The sequence below is a fragment of the Ambystoma mexicanum genome, chromosome 4q, assembly GCF_040938575.1.
Source record: "Ambystoma mexicanum isolate Mex_15411 chromosome 4q, UKY_AmexF1_1, whole genome shotgun sequence".
NCBI lineage: Eukaryota > Metazoa > Chordata > Amphibia > Caudata > Ambystomatidae > Ambystoma > Ambystoma mexicanum.
The window spans coordinates 319,320,623-319,338,215 of record NC_090928.1 but is presented as its reverse complement, the minus strand read 5'-3'; the positions used below and the strand labels follow the sequence as shown (position 1 = coordinate 319,338,215).

At 44.9% G+C, this 17,593-nt stretch overlaps 1 protein-coding gene across 4 annotated transcripts in view; it reads left to right on the top strand.

Annotated features, from left to right (window-relative positions):
* The window catches only part of RGS7 (regulator of G protein signaling 7), a 2,057,596-nt gene that overhangs the window by 1,997,342 nt on the left and 42,661 nt on the right, over positions 1-17,593 (top strand). For 2 of the 4 annotated variants that reach the window (XM_069607898.1, XM_069607900.1), the window contains one exon: positions 2,504-2,583. The exons of the other annotated variants lie outside the window; for them this stretch is intronic. In XM_069607898.1, the coding sequence (XP_069463999.1) occupies positions 2,504-2,578 (75 nt within the window). In that variant the 3' untranslated portion in view covers positions 2,579-2,583. The remainder of the gene's footprint in view (positions 1-2,503; positions 2,584-17,593) is intronic. 4 annotated transcript variants of the gene reach the window in all.

Genomic DNA, 17,593 nt, shown 5'->3' with positions numbered 1-17,593 from the left:
GGTAGCTTGCTGGGGCTGCCCAGGGCACTTGGCCATTCAAACCCTAGTGAGATTGGGGATGGGCTGTGGAGGGAGGAGACACATGTTGATGTATTTTGGTGAGGAGCAGTAGTAGCAATTAGTTTGTAGGTGAAATATCAGGATATCAGGGTCAGGCCCTTGGCCCTATCAGACCCGAACAGGCACAAAACAGGTGAGGTCCTTGTCTTCATACATCCTTTGCTGAGCACGCCTGTGATGAGGACACCTAAAGAGGTCTAATTAAATAGGTTGTGGGTGGAGCTACTGAGTGGCAGGGCCTGGTCATGTGACCAGCAGCCTACTCAATGCTGTCTGCTTGGAGCTGGCCTACAGTCCTTAAGTACCCTTTGGCTGAACCGTTCCATCCTCAGCTTAATGAACTCGTCAAAGGCTATGCATAGTAAAGTGAAGCCCTCTTACTTTGCAATCACACCCTCAATGTGAGGACCATGTGCCCTGCCTTTACTTCATCATCATGCCCTGTTGTTTTATTTCATTGTCCTGCTTCGTGTCTCGGGCTACTGAATACACGAGGGCCCTGGCCTAAAGACTGCCAATGTTGAGGATTGAATCTGTCACGTTTAGGGTTCCAGATGGCTTTGTTCCTGCAGGACAGCTATTCTGGCCAGATTTGAACAAGACAGCCATTCCGGACGTAGCTTTCTTCTGTTCAGTCTGTATTTTATTTATTACTGTAAAATAGAATACATTTCGTTTTTGCTGAGGTAGCTGCGCAGTTTGAGGCAAAAGACACAAGTTGTATCTCTTGAGCTTGCTAAAACTTGGTATTGCCACTTTGTTCCCCTCACCACTTTACCAAACCCCTGGTAGAAAATGATGTCTACCCTTGAGATGCAAGCATCACAGTGAAGCACATTCCCAGGGGGGTATTTTTTATTCAATGACTTTGAGTAGGTCTTTTTAGAATTTGGAAAGTAGTTAATTCACTGGGATTGTCACTTGAGGCTGTCAATGTCTGGATAAAGTGACTGAGTGGTTCTGGGCACATTGCAGTGGCATGATTCAGATGTCATTATGAATACGTATTTTTCAATGATGTCACAAACTCCACTATCAATACCAGTCATTTGGCAGCATATACCAATGTTATAAAAGTTCCTAAAACGTGTCCAACACATCTCACATGCAAGCCTCCCCCTTCTCTCTCGGGCACTCCCGGCTCTATTAGTCATGCCATTGTCACTTGAGGACCTCTCAGCAAAAGGAACCATTTGATCATATGCAGCTGGGGCACCAATAATGGTTAATAAAAGCTGAAGATTCTTGGGATTAACAATTGTCTACAGAAAGGTGAAGGTGAGTGCTTATACTAGGATAATGTAGGAGATCATGTAGGTTTCGCAGGACCATCGGGCCAATTTTTTCCACCCACATGGCTATGGATGAGTTCGAACAGAAACCCGACACCATAAGACCCTCTCTTTCCCAGAGGCCTTGATGGGTGAGCATGCAGCTGGAATGCAAGAAGTGACCATGACCATAGATTAGGCACCAGCAACCTGCAACGTTTGCAGTAGCTGCTTTCTGCAAGTCTGGGTGGTCACACACACCAGCATTTTCTCTTGCTTTCCAATCAAAAGTGGGATAGCTAGTGCCCTACTGTGACTCCTTCCTGCTTACCATGAACCACAGGTAGATCATTGCCAATTGATGTTGGAGAAAAGATGGTCTTCAGAAGAATAAGGTGAGTTTTCAAATCATCAAAAAATATTGAATGCCTAATCAGTTTAAAGAGACAAAATCATATGTCAGGGGCGTGTAATTGCCCATGAATTGTGTTTGTATGCACTTAAACCGGCCATCACTAAATGCGGTCATAGGTAACCTTATCTGCAGTGGCACATTCCTTCAAGTCATTGGTATGGTAATACGTGTGGCGCATTGTGACCAAACATCTGCCCTTGCATGTACACACATACTCTTGACAAAAGAAAATGTGTAAAGTGGCCAAAACAAGAAGAGCACATAAATGTCCCTGTTGCCAGGTAACTGTGCACCTGCTAAAGGTTATTATGCACCCGGCAGTAGAAAATATTGTTGTTGGACTGCTCCCCTCTTAAATGTGAGCGCAAACTTTCCCACCAGCCGAGTAGCTGATCTAATCCAGGGGTCTGCAACCTTTGACTCGCCAGATGTTTTGGACTACAGCTCCCATCAGCCCTACCTTGCAGGGCCATTACAAGTCGGTGATGGCATTTGTCATTCAACACATCTGGTACAAGACCCTTACCCAATCAATGTGCTTGAGTACATGCAGGCATTCAACGTGCCATCCCCTTTGATCAGCCGTTTAGAACAGGCGGCCTGTCCTCTACAACCTGACGTGTGTGCGTGACATTGAGTATTGCTTGCTTGGTTCTCTTACTCACAGAACTGTTTTATTTGCAGGCATGATTTTTTGGATTTATTTTCCTTACGATGTGAAAACTGAAACTAAACCATTTAACACATTTATTTTTAGGGCCGAAACATCCCCATTTTCCCATGCCATAAAAACTGTACACCGACACTGAGGTCGAGCTCTAACCTGTTGTGAACGAGGTAGAGGGATCTTGAATTCTCCATGAGTTTGTCTGCAGTGTCTTCTTACTTGTGCTGATCTTTGCTGCTGCTGTGTGTTTGCCGTGGCTTTTGCTGTTCAGTTTGGCTGGTGCAGCTATGTGTGTGTTTCGAAGTGGATCTTTCACGAGCTTCCCCTTTTTGTGTCTTGTGCATTTTTGTGATTTTTGTGGGTTGAGAAATCATTTTAAAAAAAATAGGTTTTCTATTTTATGGAGCCTTACAAATTAGTTACCTACAAATGTGTTTCATATCATGTCCACTCTTGCCACACGGTTGCTGTAGAAAATGCACTTTTCAGTGACAAACTTTTCAAAATGTGTCCATGTTGAGGCGCCTCTAGCTGTGTTTAGGGAGAATTTCTACATAAGGCTTGATTCATGGAACGTTTTCCTATGGGATTTCACCATTATAAAACACTTCTATGAATCAGGCCCATAGTCTTTTAGCCGAAATGGAAGAGTAGAATGCTCCATTGCAGCTAACAAGCATTGTGGGTATGCAAATTACCTGAACATGATGCATTATTCCTCTAAAAAGGATGTTTGTATTACAGGGCAGCACTATTGTATACATAGCTTTAGCATCCAAAAACATACAGGTCAGACAGTACCACAAAAGGGCGAAACGGTTATGGGGTTGTCTGTTAAGAAATTCTAAATTGAGTTGCTATGACTATGTATAAAATAACGCTGCCTAGAAGACAAATTTGGAGCTCATTACAAGTTTGGCGGTGTGGGAAAAAAAGTAGCGGTAATTCCCTTACCGACGCTTTCGCTGCAACACCAAACTACCAGTTTGCCAGTGGGTGACCTCATTAACCTCCAGCCAAGAGCTGGAGGTAAAGTCAGGCACCCCACCGGCAAAGAAACAGGCTTTATTACCATTATAGATTGACTAACTGGTGGGTATCAGTCATCGGCAAGCTACGCAGCAAGGCAACACATGTTCAAAAAACGATACTAACCACAAACTCATGCAAGGAGGGCGCACACGCTTTACTCACCTCCATCTTACCACTAAATTACCGGCACCGCTGTTACCGGCGCCGGTAATATCAGCAATCCCAGACTCCATGGATTGGGGATGAATTTACCCTTGCCGGCACCTGTAACTGCTGGTAATACCATTAGATCAGGTGCCGGTAACAGTAATACCGTTTGCCAGTATCCTGGCGGTATTACCACCGGCAAACATGTAATGAGGCACAAAGACTATTTCCTGGATCAGGTCATTTGCATACCCACAATGCATTGCTCAGTGGCTGTAACTAGAGGTTACCTTCTGCACTAGCTCCTGGATGTGTATTATATATATGCATAGCCTTTTAGGAAGAATTAATTAGAAGGAACCATATCCACAGCCTGCAGAAAATAAGACTACAGGAAAAAATAAAAATCTCGCCTTTGTTTTGCTCTGCTTTGTTGCCACCGCATGTTTCAGTGTGATTTGTGTATCACCATTAGACATTTTGCTTTGTCGAGTGGTTTAATATACAATGTGAAGGGCTGGCCAGGATCGTGTGCCGGTTTTGCGCCCATTGGCACTCATCGTCTCAATGTAAGTGCTTGTTTCCAGTAGGAGTATCATTGGATGCACACTTTTGGAACTGCTCTCCCTATGTGTGGTGAAAAGCTTTGTGTCGAGGCTTTTGATGGTCAAAGTCATAGGTTTGGCATCATGCCACAGGTTAAAATCTTTTGGAGGCTGGGGTGGGAAGGAACAACGTGGCACATGAACCTGGTCAGCATGCTTCTAATCATTTGTGAATCTATGTTATGATATGCGACAGAACACGGTTTCTGAAATCACTGGTGGAAACAAGGAAGGTGTTATCTTAACTGGTCAGTCATCGGCTAGACTTTATGCAACCAATTCTAGTTATCCGAGAGCTGCATGACCGCAATTCACAGAATGCAAAATAGGGCTAGAAGGTTGCCCGAAGACACGGCAAATGATGTCTTTCCATCAAATAAAAAGCATTAGTACCCGGCGCGGCGAATGAAAATGGAAACAAGCGCAAAGATTGATGTGTTTGCGAGCCTTATCTAAGCGGTAAACCCGTACATGTTGCGGCCTGTACCTCGCACTGGTCTTCTTTTTTTTTCTTCTCTTCAGGCCACCATGGAAAGCAAGAAGGGACTACAAGTAGTCCCTTCTCCCTGTTCCATGGTGGCCATTTTCTTTGTTTACTGTGGCCGCCATGGAAAGGGAAAACTTACAACGTTTCACAATCCGCAGTGGCCATTTTTTTCCCCTTTTCTTTTTCGGCAGCGAACGCAATGCGCCTCCCAACTGGAAAAAAAGACCATTTGTACCCCGGTCTAACTGGCCGGGGTTCCAAAGGCAATAAACCCCTCGCCAGTGGGCCATTACCGCATACGGTAATGCCCCCGGGGCCTTTGTTAACTATGGGTCCAAGGGCATTACCAGGCGTGGTAATGGCCCGCCGACACAGGCCTTATTACCTAAATAGAATAGCAATGTTACTTTTATAATGAAAAAGACACTACTTTAAAAAAAAATTGAGGAATTTCTATAACTTTACAGTACCACAACAATAAATAATTCACATGGCCAAGAGGCTCAACAGAAACTTACCTTTGGCGTGGAAAATGAGCACATAGCCTGTAAGTGCACATAACGATATGATCACCTGCTTATAGTTATAGTCCACATATGCTCCACATTCTATAGTACTGTTACAGCATATTTACATACAACTCGAAGCACAATGGAAAGGATAACAGGTGCAAAGACCACAAGTGCAGGTACCAAAAACGAGTTGGTGAAATCGCATAGGTCCCAACACATGAGTTAAAAATCACTGCTGGGATTTTAGAGGGACCAACATGTATACACATATCGTATAATTCAATAAATTGTATGAAGATTTTGCCCATAAACATTAATTTTTGATATCCTTGACCAGGTTGAATTTTGCGTGTCGATGAACCCTGCATTAATGCATAGTAACCGTTGTGTCTATCAATGACCCACTTGCTCCAGTGCTGGGCACATTTGCACCGATGCCAGGCCCTTTCCCACTGGCATTTCCATGGACTGACCAGTGCAAAATGTCATCTTGGCACTGCTCATTCAGTGCAAATGTCTTTGAGCTGGACAGTCAGGGCAACTTGAAATAGCCCTGCACCGGTGCTAAACTGCCCAGCAACCTGGACCCAAACCTTTTTTAAATATGTATGTTTTAAAGGAGCTCAAGGATGACCGAGGCAACCATTTCCTACCTTGATATAAATTCTCTGCTTGCGGAACAGGTCATTAAAACTGTGCAGTGTATGCAGCGTACACAGCAATAAAGTGTTCTGTGGCATTACATCTTAAACCAGTGATGTTTGTTTTTAGATCTCGTTGCTTTACAGATGAATAATACAGAATCCTTTGTGCAAATACCGAACCCTCCCAATCACTTCAATGCAATAGTCGACCAATTATTGGGAGACTGATCAACGATTTGATTATTGCACTCTCATCCCGAGCTGCCTTTTTTGGAGACAGCCAGCTTGCTGGGAGAATGGTTTGCAGGATCTAGGCTGACGAGCATATTAGACTGAAAACAGCTGTGTTGTATAAACTACGATCAGTTTCTTGATTGCAATTGATTATCACAGGAAACTGCCTTGAGTCACTTACCATTTGCAGGCCAAATGATTGCTCATTTTGAGCAAGCTAGGGATCTCTAAGAAAGTTCAGGGCGATGGAAAAAATAAATATATTGACATCTTTTTAAATGTCGGCTCTCTCCATGATCGAGTTTCGAACTCCCAGCTGACCATACAATGATGCATCGCTGAATAGATTGTCGTGATGACTGTTTATAGTGACTTGAATTCTCCTGTGCTGCTTGTTTCATTGTCGCCAAGACTTTGAACAGCATCAACATTATGGAGATGGGCTTGGAGAGAAAGGGTTGCCTGTATGCCAGCTACCACCTTAGTTTGAGACCTTGTATATGGCACAATGCACATATGCATCGAGATTTACCCATTCAAGGACTGAAAATGGCGGTGCTCAATACGTGGAGACAGGCAGGATCTACACTAGTAACCGGTCCCTGACTCGTACCTTATAATGTTGTGGAAATGCAGCAGGGAAGACATAATGATAATGATGTGTTATTTATTTAGAAAGCACTTTACAGAGCACATCTTTACATGCAATATCACCCAACCAAAGTTGGTTGTCATTTATTGACCTTGCAAGGATGAAAGGCTTCGTTGGCCTTGCTGGGATTCGGACCTGCGACCTGTAGGCCACACATAGATCATGGCAGTGAGCACTCAACCCACTGAGCTATCTTACTTGATGACACTCTGTTGTTTTGTTGCAATAGCTAAAGTTTTCATATAATTGTTCCACTAAACATAAAGAAATAATAGGTTGCACTGTATTTATTTTATTATAAAAATGCAGTTTCTTAATAAAAAAATGGAAAAATAATAATTACAATTAAACACTAAACACTATAATGTACTTACATTTTGGAACGTGTATTTAAAACGTAACTGTTTTTTGTTTTAAAAACAACTGCGCCTAAATGTGAGAGACATTAAACCAGTAAAGTTATAAGGAGTTTGGGTTATGGATGCTGAATTATGACAATAGGGCAATTGGGATTTGGAGCGTAAAGAGGATTTCGTCTCCATTACATTATGATTGCTCGTTTTTTATCACAAATATGTCTTATTATTTTTTAAATTAGTGTTGCTAATTATGCTTTGTGTCATTTCTTTAATGAGTGTTTCTAGTATATTTTGAAGTGGCGTTTTGTTGCTTTATATAGTGATATATTTATTATAGCTAAGTTATTTTACTGCTATTTGTATATTATGACAAAACCACAAGGCTCGAGACCGACGTCTGGGCATTCCTGTCCCACTCACGGTGACTTATAGCAAAACCAAAATGTGATGGCTGGAAGGGTTTGAATCAATCATGACTACTGGCACAGCTCTGGGCAACCCTCCAGATCATCATTTTTCAGCCAGCTAAGCCATTACAGAAAGGGAAAGACCATAATATTTGTATATTATCATCGATATTAATTGTATTTATTTGTTTATTTTTACATTTGTAGCAGCGCTCTAAACCCTTGAGCATACGGGTGCTAGTTGCATTACTATTTACAGTGTCATTCAATCAACAGTCAGATAGGCAAGAGTGAAGTGGCCGTAGGCCGACAGTTCAGGAGTTCCCTAGGTGAAGAACCAGGTTTTCAAGTGTCTGTGGAAGAACCAGTAAGACTGCTCAGATCTCAGAGCTGGTGGTAGTGTGTTCCAATATTTCGCTGCAATGACCATGAAGCTAGAACCACCTACTCTAGCCCGTCTAAATATCAGAGCGATGAGACAGTGAGCCTAAGAGGATCGGATTGGTCTCAATGACTGGGCTTTTGTGACTTTCTGTGCAAGATGGGGGGGCAGAGTTTGAGAGGCACTTGTGGGTGATTGATAGAGTTTTGAATGTGATACAGTCTCGTATTCGGAGCCAGTGAGTGGCTCTTCTCACAGCAGAGATGTGCATTTTGTGGATATTCTGCGTTGACGTGCTTGTGAAGAGAATGTTGCAATAATCTATTCTGGAGCCAATGATGGCACATGCGATGGTGAGGCAACTGTCGGTGTATAGATACGGCCTATAGTTGCCTGAAATAGGGAGGAGGATCTGAGTGGCGTCGGCATCGTTCATGTAGGAGATGTTGCGAGTATCCAGGAGGTCAAATAGTGGTTTAGTGAAAATGTGATAGAGGGTGGTAGGGGGGATGCCCAATCCTTGTGGAATTCCGCAGGAGATTGGCGAATGTGAGAAACTTGCATTTTCAGCGTGAGCTCTGATGGTTCCGTCTGCCAGGAAGGAAGTGACCCAGCTAGAAGCTTTAGGCTGAGAAATTTGACACAGAGGTGAGGTGCTGGCCGAAGATATTATGATCTACCAGATCAAAGGCTGCTGAGAGGTCTAGGAGAAGGAGTGTAGGCTTTCCTGTGTCTTTGATCTCATTGAGCTGATTCTTAAGGTCTAGCAAAGCCAATTCCATGCCATGACCAGGATGGAAGCCTGATTGGTGAGTTCCTATGATGCAGTTGTATTTATTTTTATTTATTTGACATTTGTATGGCACCTATACTCAAGTGTTTCCAGGCACCACAATGCAAATATGGGGCTCGGGGGGGCCTTAGAAAAACAACAGTAAACAGTCATACTAGGCCTTGTGACATTCTTACTGTGCAAGTACAAAGACAAAGAAGTGCCGGGAGAGGGTGGAAGTAGGGGGAAGGGTTGAGAGTGGGGAGGGCGGAAGGGGTGAAATACAGGAGTGGTGGCTGAGCGGGATGAGCAAGTGCTGAGGGGAGCCACGGAGGGCACGTGCTCGGGTAGAAGTGGGTGAGGGAGGACAAGTGCGGTGGAATGGGGTGGACCAGATTCAGGCAAGTCTGGGAAGGGTGCCTGAAGGCAAGTGCTGGTAGGGATGCTGGGGGAAACTGGTCAAGGAGGTCCTGGCCTCTATAAGAACTCATAAGGGACCTGGCACCAATCTCAGCGGCAGAGGGAGATTAGCAAGGGAGGGGAGAGTGAAAGAGGAGGAGAAGAGGAAAGTCTTGAGAAGTTTCTGGAACTTAAGAAGATCCACCTCAAGTCTGAGGGGGGCAAGGAGGCCATTCCAGAAGGAAGCTCCTGGTGAGAAAAGGGATCTACCTCCCACTCTCTGCTTGGAGAAGCGTTTGATCTGCAGAGAGTTGGATCTAGAGGACCAAAGAACTCTAGCAGGGAGGTAATTAAATAGAGAAAGTTGGATATAGATAGGCTCCAGGCAGCCGTGTGGATTATGCAAAGGATCTTACCGGATTTGGAGGTACACTTCTCTATCCAAGATCTTTAGGAGGAAAGGAACTGTAATGTTGAACCAGTATTTGGTGGCTATCATGGGGTCTGAGGATGTTTTTTTTAGTAGAGGAACAACCTAAGCTTCCTTGAGGCTAGCGATAACAAGGCATGAAGACAAGGAGGTGTGAACGCACATTTTAATAAAAGTTGTGAGGCCTTCTGAGCAGTCATCGACACTGTAGCTGGGCAGGGATTACCTTTGCACCTAGATTGTTTCAGTCCTTTCAGAATGAAAGTGACTTTGGCTTCATAGACCGATTTAAAATGAATTGCAGGAAGTCCCGTAAGCCAGTGGCCGGCCGGTCGAGGGGGGCCGCCATATGTTAGTGCTGATGGTACTTTGCTCTAGTTGACTTTTTTTGTCAGGATTGGAGATTTTACCTAGGAAGGCATTCTAGATATTGGTGCACCAGGCCTCATCTTTGTTGAGGTTGGTGGGAGGGGCGCAGTGGGATTCTAGCTTTATAAGGTTGGTACAGAGCTTTTGAATGTTCATCTTGGCATTGACAATTCTGGTGTTGTGAGTTGAAGTTTTAGCTAAAAGGATAGCCTGTTGTATTCTTTAGCAGTGGTGGGGAGGTGGGATGTGTGGGCGTGCAAGGGTGTTCTACTCCATTTGGCTCGAGCCTCTCGTTTTTTGGCACAGACCGCTTGGAGGTCTGGGGAAAACCATGAATTACGATGGGTGGTAGGTTTAGTTTTGCATAGTGCCAGTGGGGCGATGGTGTCAACTGCTTTGTGATGGTTTCGATGTATATGTCAGATAGCATGACTGGTTTAATGCTAGGTGAAAAGTTGGCTTTAGATTGCTTAGCAGGGGTAGAATTCTAGCTTTTCTTATGTTTCATGAGCACCTAGCAATGGTAGGTGTAATGGTGGCTGGTCCATGTGGTTATGCTGTGGTTAGGGATTGTGAAAAATATGACATGGTGGTCCTTCAATGGGCAAAGCAGGTTGGAGAGGATTGAGACCTGATAGTTTGGATCTGCCAGTCAGTCTAAGATGTGGCCTTTGTCGTCCGTGGATGTTGTAATACGTTATATAAATCGTAAGGTGTTGAGGGAGGAGGGCGTGGCCAGCTTCCATGCATTGTGGAGGCACTTCATAGAGCTTCTGCAAATCCGAATTTATCCGCGCCACAAAATGACATTAAAACCACCATGTAAGTGCCCCTCTACAGAGAACACTGCATGGCAACACACCAAGAAGAAGTTGTGCGTGTTGGAAGTGCCAGAAAACAGAGGGAAACTAGCGCACAGCCCATGTCCCGGAGCGACACAAGTACACAAGATGGCGTCAGAGAGCAGGTGGAGCTGAGTGGAGCGACTATCAAAGGAGTCGAGTGCTGGAACCACTTACAGCCAGTGCAGACAAGAACTGTACGTTAGTATCAATCAAGGAGGTCAGCAGAGGATCCGCGATGGAGAACAAGTAAGGTGGTGCAAGTGCCTACTCCCCCAGCCTCCTGGTAAACAGCAATGGGAGCCACTCTGAATTCAGCACACACATGCAGCGAAGAGAGCACTGAACACCGTTCAGAGGAGCTGGGGAATGCAGTACCATTGGAGCCTCTGTGAATTGCTACGCCAGGCTCGCAGTGTACATACAAATTTAAAAAGCAGCACAAGCATAGGACCGGCATGGCAGCTAGGCAACTCCTGGCTGAGTCCTGTGCAGGCATGGCAGGGTGACCAGAGAGGCACTAAGCAAGGAGCAGGCAACCCGGGCCACTGAGAAACATATGCACACAAAGGGGGATAAACAGGTTACAGCATACCCCCATATACACCAGCATGACAGCCACTTGAGGTGGTGTACCCCCAAACCCATAGAGGGTGCACCACAAAAGGTACAACCCCACTGTAGCAAGATAAACAGTACAGCCATCTGGGACCCCCACACGGCTGCATTGTTCAGGAGGAAGATAGCACGCATGAGACCCCCCTGCATACACAGACAGAGGCCTGGGAAATAGGACTGCAAATAGGTACAGGACTGCAACCCAGCCCCAGGACAGCAGCACATGGGGTAAATTCACCATACCCAGATCTAACCCCTAGATAGCCGATGGGCAGCGTGCAGTCGCCACCCAAAAAGTGAAGACCTCCAGAGAAAAACTGCTCACATATGCCGCCAAAGGCGAGTAAGCACAAGACCAAACAGTCATCCATAGAATCATATACAAAGCAAGCAACCACGTCGCAGGACCCTGTACTGAGAAAGCATACACAGGACGAGCCAAATAACAGAATGGAAGAGGAGCAACCAATACTGCAGGCAATAGCTGCTCTAAAGACCTCACTTGAAGCCAAAATGGCCAAAACGGCCATCAGGATTGACTTGGGACTCCTATGGCAAGACATCCGAGACCTAGCAAGCAGGACTGGGATGCCTGAGATACAAGTGGTGGACAACACCACAAAAACAAATAGAGTGCAGGATATGATTGGTTATTTATAACGCGCTTAATACCCAGAGGCTTCTAAGTGCGGACCTGGGGATCAAACCCGAGTTGCTCAGTGTCATCTTGTTTCCAAGGCATGCATGTTGCTGCTTAGCTATCCTTCCGATGACAAGCGGATGCAATCAAAACACTACAGCAAAAAGTGTCGAACTTGGAAAGCAGAGCGGAGGATGCAGAAGGGAGAGCTCGCAGGAACAATGTATGGATCATAGGGCTTCCAGAAGGTGGAGAAGGCAGGGACGCGACATCCTATATAGAAAGCATGTTACTGCAGGAAATAGGGCCTAGTAATCTAAGCCAGGGCTTTACAATCGAGCGGGTGCACAGGACATTCACAAGGAGACCCCTACCAGGGGCCCCTCCTCACTCAATAGTGGCCAAAGTTAGGAATTACAAAGACAGGGAAAGAATTCTGTCATTCTTCAGAACTGGCAGCAGCATCAGCAGGGCATAGGCAACACTTTCGGCATACCCCGACTATACTATACAAGTGCAGAGAAACAGGATGCAATTTTGCTCCGTCAAAAAAAAATGCCTAAAGCTAACCTTAAATATATGTTGATGTACACCGCCAGACTGAAAGTTATACGAAACAAGTACGCCTTGTTCTTTGACACACCAGAGAGCGCCCATGACTGGATAGAAAGAGAGAGAATTGGGTTAAGACACGACGAAGCCCTCACTCAGAAAGAAGATACAAAATGATCCAGAGACAAAACGGCCAGCACGTGCATGTGAAATAAAACATACACAAACAGTACAAAGTTGTTTGGCTATGCACAAGCATTTTAATGCAGGAGGTAAACAGGAGAAGGCACCTCACTCACGAAACACAGGTGTACCCAAACCCCCAGACAATCACGCCTTTAGGATACAAGAACTAAGTATCCACCGGCCACACTCCAGTCACTGCAGATGGTAGGGGAGCAGTGCTGTAGTGCAAAGCAAGAGCACCTGAACATGCCAAGTAAAGCTGTGCATCGTTTGAGAGTTGGGTTTGGTTCAGGGGGGAGCGTGGTTATGTTTAGAAGTTCATGTGCACACCCGTAGGGAATACGCATAGTATGCGTATGCAGTAAGCAGTACAAACACGCAACTGGAATAAGACAGCATAAAAAAATAAACAAAGATGCCCCATGCCCGGCCTACATGACTTTAAAGGCAATTCACCACATCAGGCATACCAGATGGAGAGTCTGAAATTGTTAACCTAAAATATCAGGGGACTTAACTATTACATAAAGAGGAATAGAGTCATGACTTACCTACGCACACAGAAATCTACTCCCGCTGCTGCTTCTTCTTTCCCTGAAGATCCAGAGTGAGGCACTGTGATAGCCACTTGCTCAGAAGGCTAGAGGGTCTCCTGACATTATGGGAGACCCGTGACCATTTTGCTATGCCCTAAGTGGGAACCAAACCTGTTTGTCTCAGTTGCATTCCCTGCCCATTTCTGTTCCCTTTCTTTATTTCCTCATCTATATTTATAGACCCCCCCCCCATGAGTGCAGGAAACATTTCCTTACTGTTTCTTGTTCACCATTCTGTCATCAGTGGTGGGGTACTAGTACCCCTCGAGATTCTGATACTTTAGCAGCCACAGGCCCAGATGCTCTGCTAGTTACTAGAACCATTAGAGTTGGTACTTTCACCTCTTTATGACAAGTCCACACAAGGAAAAGCATCAAGGCTTGCAGCAAGCTAAATTTGCTTATGCAATGACTCAGCTGTGGCTGTGAGGTCAATGGAATAGAGGACAATGACTTATCCTCAGTTTGGTCAATGGAAGAGTCCAGTGTTCACACTCACTGGCAGAGACTCCCCATAAGAAGTGGTCTTGGAAGGATGCAGAACAGCAGAGCACCCACACTATTTGTCTTTGGGCTGTTTCTTTTCCAATCTCTGGGGCTCACCCCTAGGGTTTACGAGAGCAACAAGGATACAGAAGAGCAGTTGAAATAGGAAATTGGAACCTGCGAAGAAGTTTCAACTCACAGTTGCAAAATTCCACCCTTTCCAACCTTTGGCAGAAAACCAATGAGTGGGTGCTGCTACATTCAAACACTCATCAACATTTTCCAGGGATTCGAAAACTTTGGAGTTAAAGTTATATGGAGATACCTTTCAAGCATCTGGCCATATTCGGGAGGATGCCAGAGGACATGGCCACCCCCATATCCTGTTTTCGCTTGCAGGACAAAATGCATACTTTTGAACTGGGACTAGATTTACACAGGGACTCCTCCCACCCCCCGTGGTACAAGCAGGATGACACTCAAAGCATTGGATCCCATAGACATCTATTCAAGGAGGGATACAAGGTGCCATAACCCTGTGCAATTTAAGACCTCTCTGGGACATATAAGGGGTTTACATTCCTAAAGAGGCCTTTGATAAGAACTTGCTTGGAGAAAGTTGCAAAACCAGTAAGTGAACACAATTAAAACGCCATGGACTCGAGAGGTACAGCTTAGGCGTTTATGTCACATAGCGGGTTTCCCAACTGTCAAACGTCCGATTGAATTTGTGATGTGGTAACATCCTAGAGTTGCCTACAGTGGTGAACTAGTTCTTCATCTGGCTAGAAAACCGCAATGCATTTTATGGGAGAATAGAACTTGAAAACATTTAAGGATTATCCTGACAGAATATTGACCATCTGCTTATCTTGTCAAATAATTACATTAAGACAGTCATATTACAATTATGAATCAACGATACAAAAAATATGATGTGCGTTGCATTGAAACCCTCAATCGGATGAAGCAATGTTTGTCACTGCACTTGGCCTACGTGAAACAGCAATTCTGTCTCATGAAAAAATGACGGGATGTCCCCTTCCTGTTGACACATGAACAGTTAATTGATTTTACCATTCATAAAGTGAAACAATCTAAAAAAATCTACAAGGAAGAACTAATTATGGGAAGTAATACTGCAACATAGACACACTCGCCTGCTACCAGCAACTTGAATATTCATGACTGAAGATCTGTAAGTCAAAACATTTTATTTTGCCAACCAAATTGGGCAAGCAAAATACACACAAAACAAAACATTCAAACTGATCCAAGAGGTCAGGAACTAATTGGCCTTCATGAACATTCCAACACATTTGAAACACCTCTATAATATAATTTCAACAAGGCATCACAAATACTTGATCACCTGGACCACAAGCAAACCACATCACACCACAAGGACACTCGTGTCTCCATAGGGGCCACTCCACTCTATCATTGATTGCCATAATTTCCCCCACTAACTGAGAAAGATATACCAGTAAAGTTTAACACCGGGGATCAGGTAGGTTCCCCACAGGACCCTGACTCTCTGGACACCTACAAAACCACCCTGCAACATCCAGAACTTGCCCTGTGGTTCCAGACTCTATGCACACGGCTCCATGTAGCAAGACTCTACTCTTCACCTAATCATCACCATGTGCTAAACAAATACAACGCAATCAATATTACCTGCCTGTAATATATCATGTATGTATTTAGTCTGCATTGTTTCCAAAGGTTGCTCAGAGACCTCATGTAACTAAGCTCATCACGTGTAATAGTGCCTCGATGCCCAAAGGCTGTTTGCACGCTATATACATTTTTAAAAAAGAAAAAAAGGAGCCCTCCCATGTGTTTTGAAGGTGTGTGGATTTAACCAATCCTAAATTGACAAATACATATCCCCATTGTTCCTGCTAAATACCAGCAAATCTCCAGCCATCCTTACATTGCTAAGCTGCTAAAAACAATGCAAAAAATGAAATAATGAATACGGGAAAGGCCCCTGAATCATTTGGAAGGGCACTGATCACAGTGATTCATAAGGATGGTAGGGACCCCAGGGATGTGCTTCCTACCGACTGATTTCCCTACTGAATATAGATGCCAAAATATATACTAGCACCCTGTTGAATAGACTGGAAGGATACATACCGGGGCTCATCCATCGAGACCAAGTGGGATTCATTAAGGGCCGACAGGGGACGGACACAATGCGGAAGACCCTCCACCTGATCCACCCAGCCCAAGACATGATGGGGGATCCTGCCCTCTTATCAGTTGTTGCTGAGAAAGCATTTGATATGGTGGAGTGAGACTTTCTCAAGGCGGTGCTCATTAAGTTTGGAATGGGTGGAAAACCTATCAGGGGTATAATGGCCCTTTACTCGTCCCCTAGCGCAAGTGTGCTGGTGAATGGAGGATGTACTCGGTGGTTCAAATTAGGAAGAGGTACGAGGCAGGGTTGTACTTTACCTCCAATGCTGTTTGCACTTTCCATGGAACCACTGGCCCAGAAGATTAGGTGGTACCCTGGGTTTGTGGCATTTCAGGTTGGGGGGGTGGAATACAAAATTGCATTATAGGCGGATGATATGCTCCTGCACGTTAGGGACCCACTGCAGTCTATACCACTAGCACTCTCTTTGATTGAGCAGTATAGCCGTAGGGCAGGTCTAAAAATCAACAGGTCCAAATCAGTGCTCTTCCCACTCAATTAGAACAGGGATGGGGAAATAGCAAGGTTTTCATTGCTGGGAATGCAGATAAGTCTGGGCACGATTAAATATTTGGGTATAAATGTCACTAGAACATGTGGGGAACTATTTGAGGCACACCTCCCGCCACTGATGAATAAAATTAAGGATGACTTTAGAAAATGGAAGAGGCTAACAATTTGTTGGCTTGGCTACCTCAATGCGCTCAAAATGGTGGTTCTCCCCAGGGTACTTTATGCATTGCAAATGCTCCCCATTTCCACTACGGAGACGTTCTTCAGAGAGATCCGAGGCGCCATTATACGATAGCAGGGGAAAAAGGCACGGATACCGAGGGAGACTTTGGTATTGCCCAAAGAGGGGGTGGGCCTCCCAGACATAAAGTTGTAGTATCATGCTGATCAGCTTCTCTGAGTTCTCATACCTCATGTTAGATCTCAGAGGGGTTTGCAGTGGATTGTGTTGGACAATCTACACCTGCACCCGGCTACAGAAGCTGAATGGTTATGGGTCCCGAGAAATAAACTCCAGAGGAGGATCCAAGATCATCCAATTGTTGGTACCTTATGGGACATCTGGCGACAAGGAAGGGAGATGGAGGGGGTTACTACATGGCCCTCCCCGCTGGGTCACCTTTGGGTCCCAGGAGTCCGGGACATGATATCGAATCCTGAAAGATTCCAGAAATGGTATGAAGCGGGCTGAAAGGATAGGACAACTATGGGGGGTGAGGAGGGTAACTTTATTGCCATAACAGAGTTGGAAGCGGCATTAGATATAGGTAAACTTTCAGTGTTCACTTTCCTACAGTTAAAAGAGGCTCTCACAAGAAGGAACCTGAGGGAGAAGATACAAATGGACACCACATCCTTTGAATTACTATTAGATAAGAGGATGGAAATGAGAGGGCTGATCTCGGCAATGTATGGGGCCCTGGATGCACAGAGTAAGGGATCTACGGAATAATTGGGTGGTCGATGGGTACAGGAGATGGGATTCAATCTGGACCCCGACGTCTGGGATACACTGGGCAGGGGGGTAGCAAAGAAATCAATCTCTTGCCAATATAGACTCCATTCCATTAAGCTACTCCACCAATGGCACTATGACCCGGTTAAACT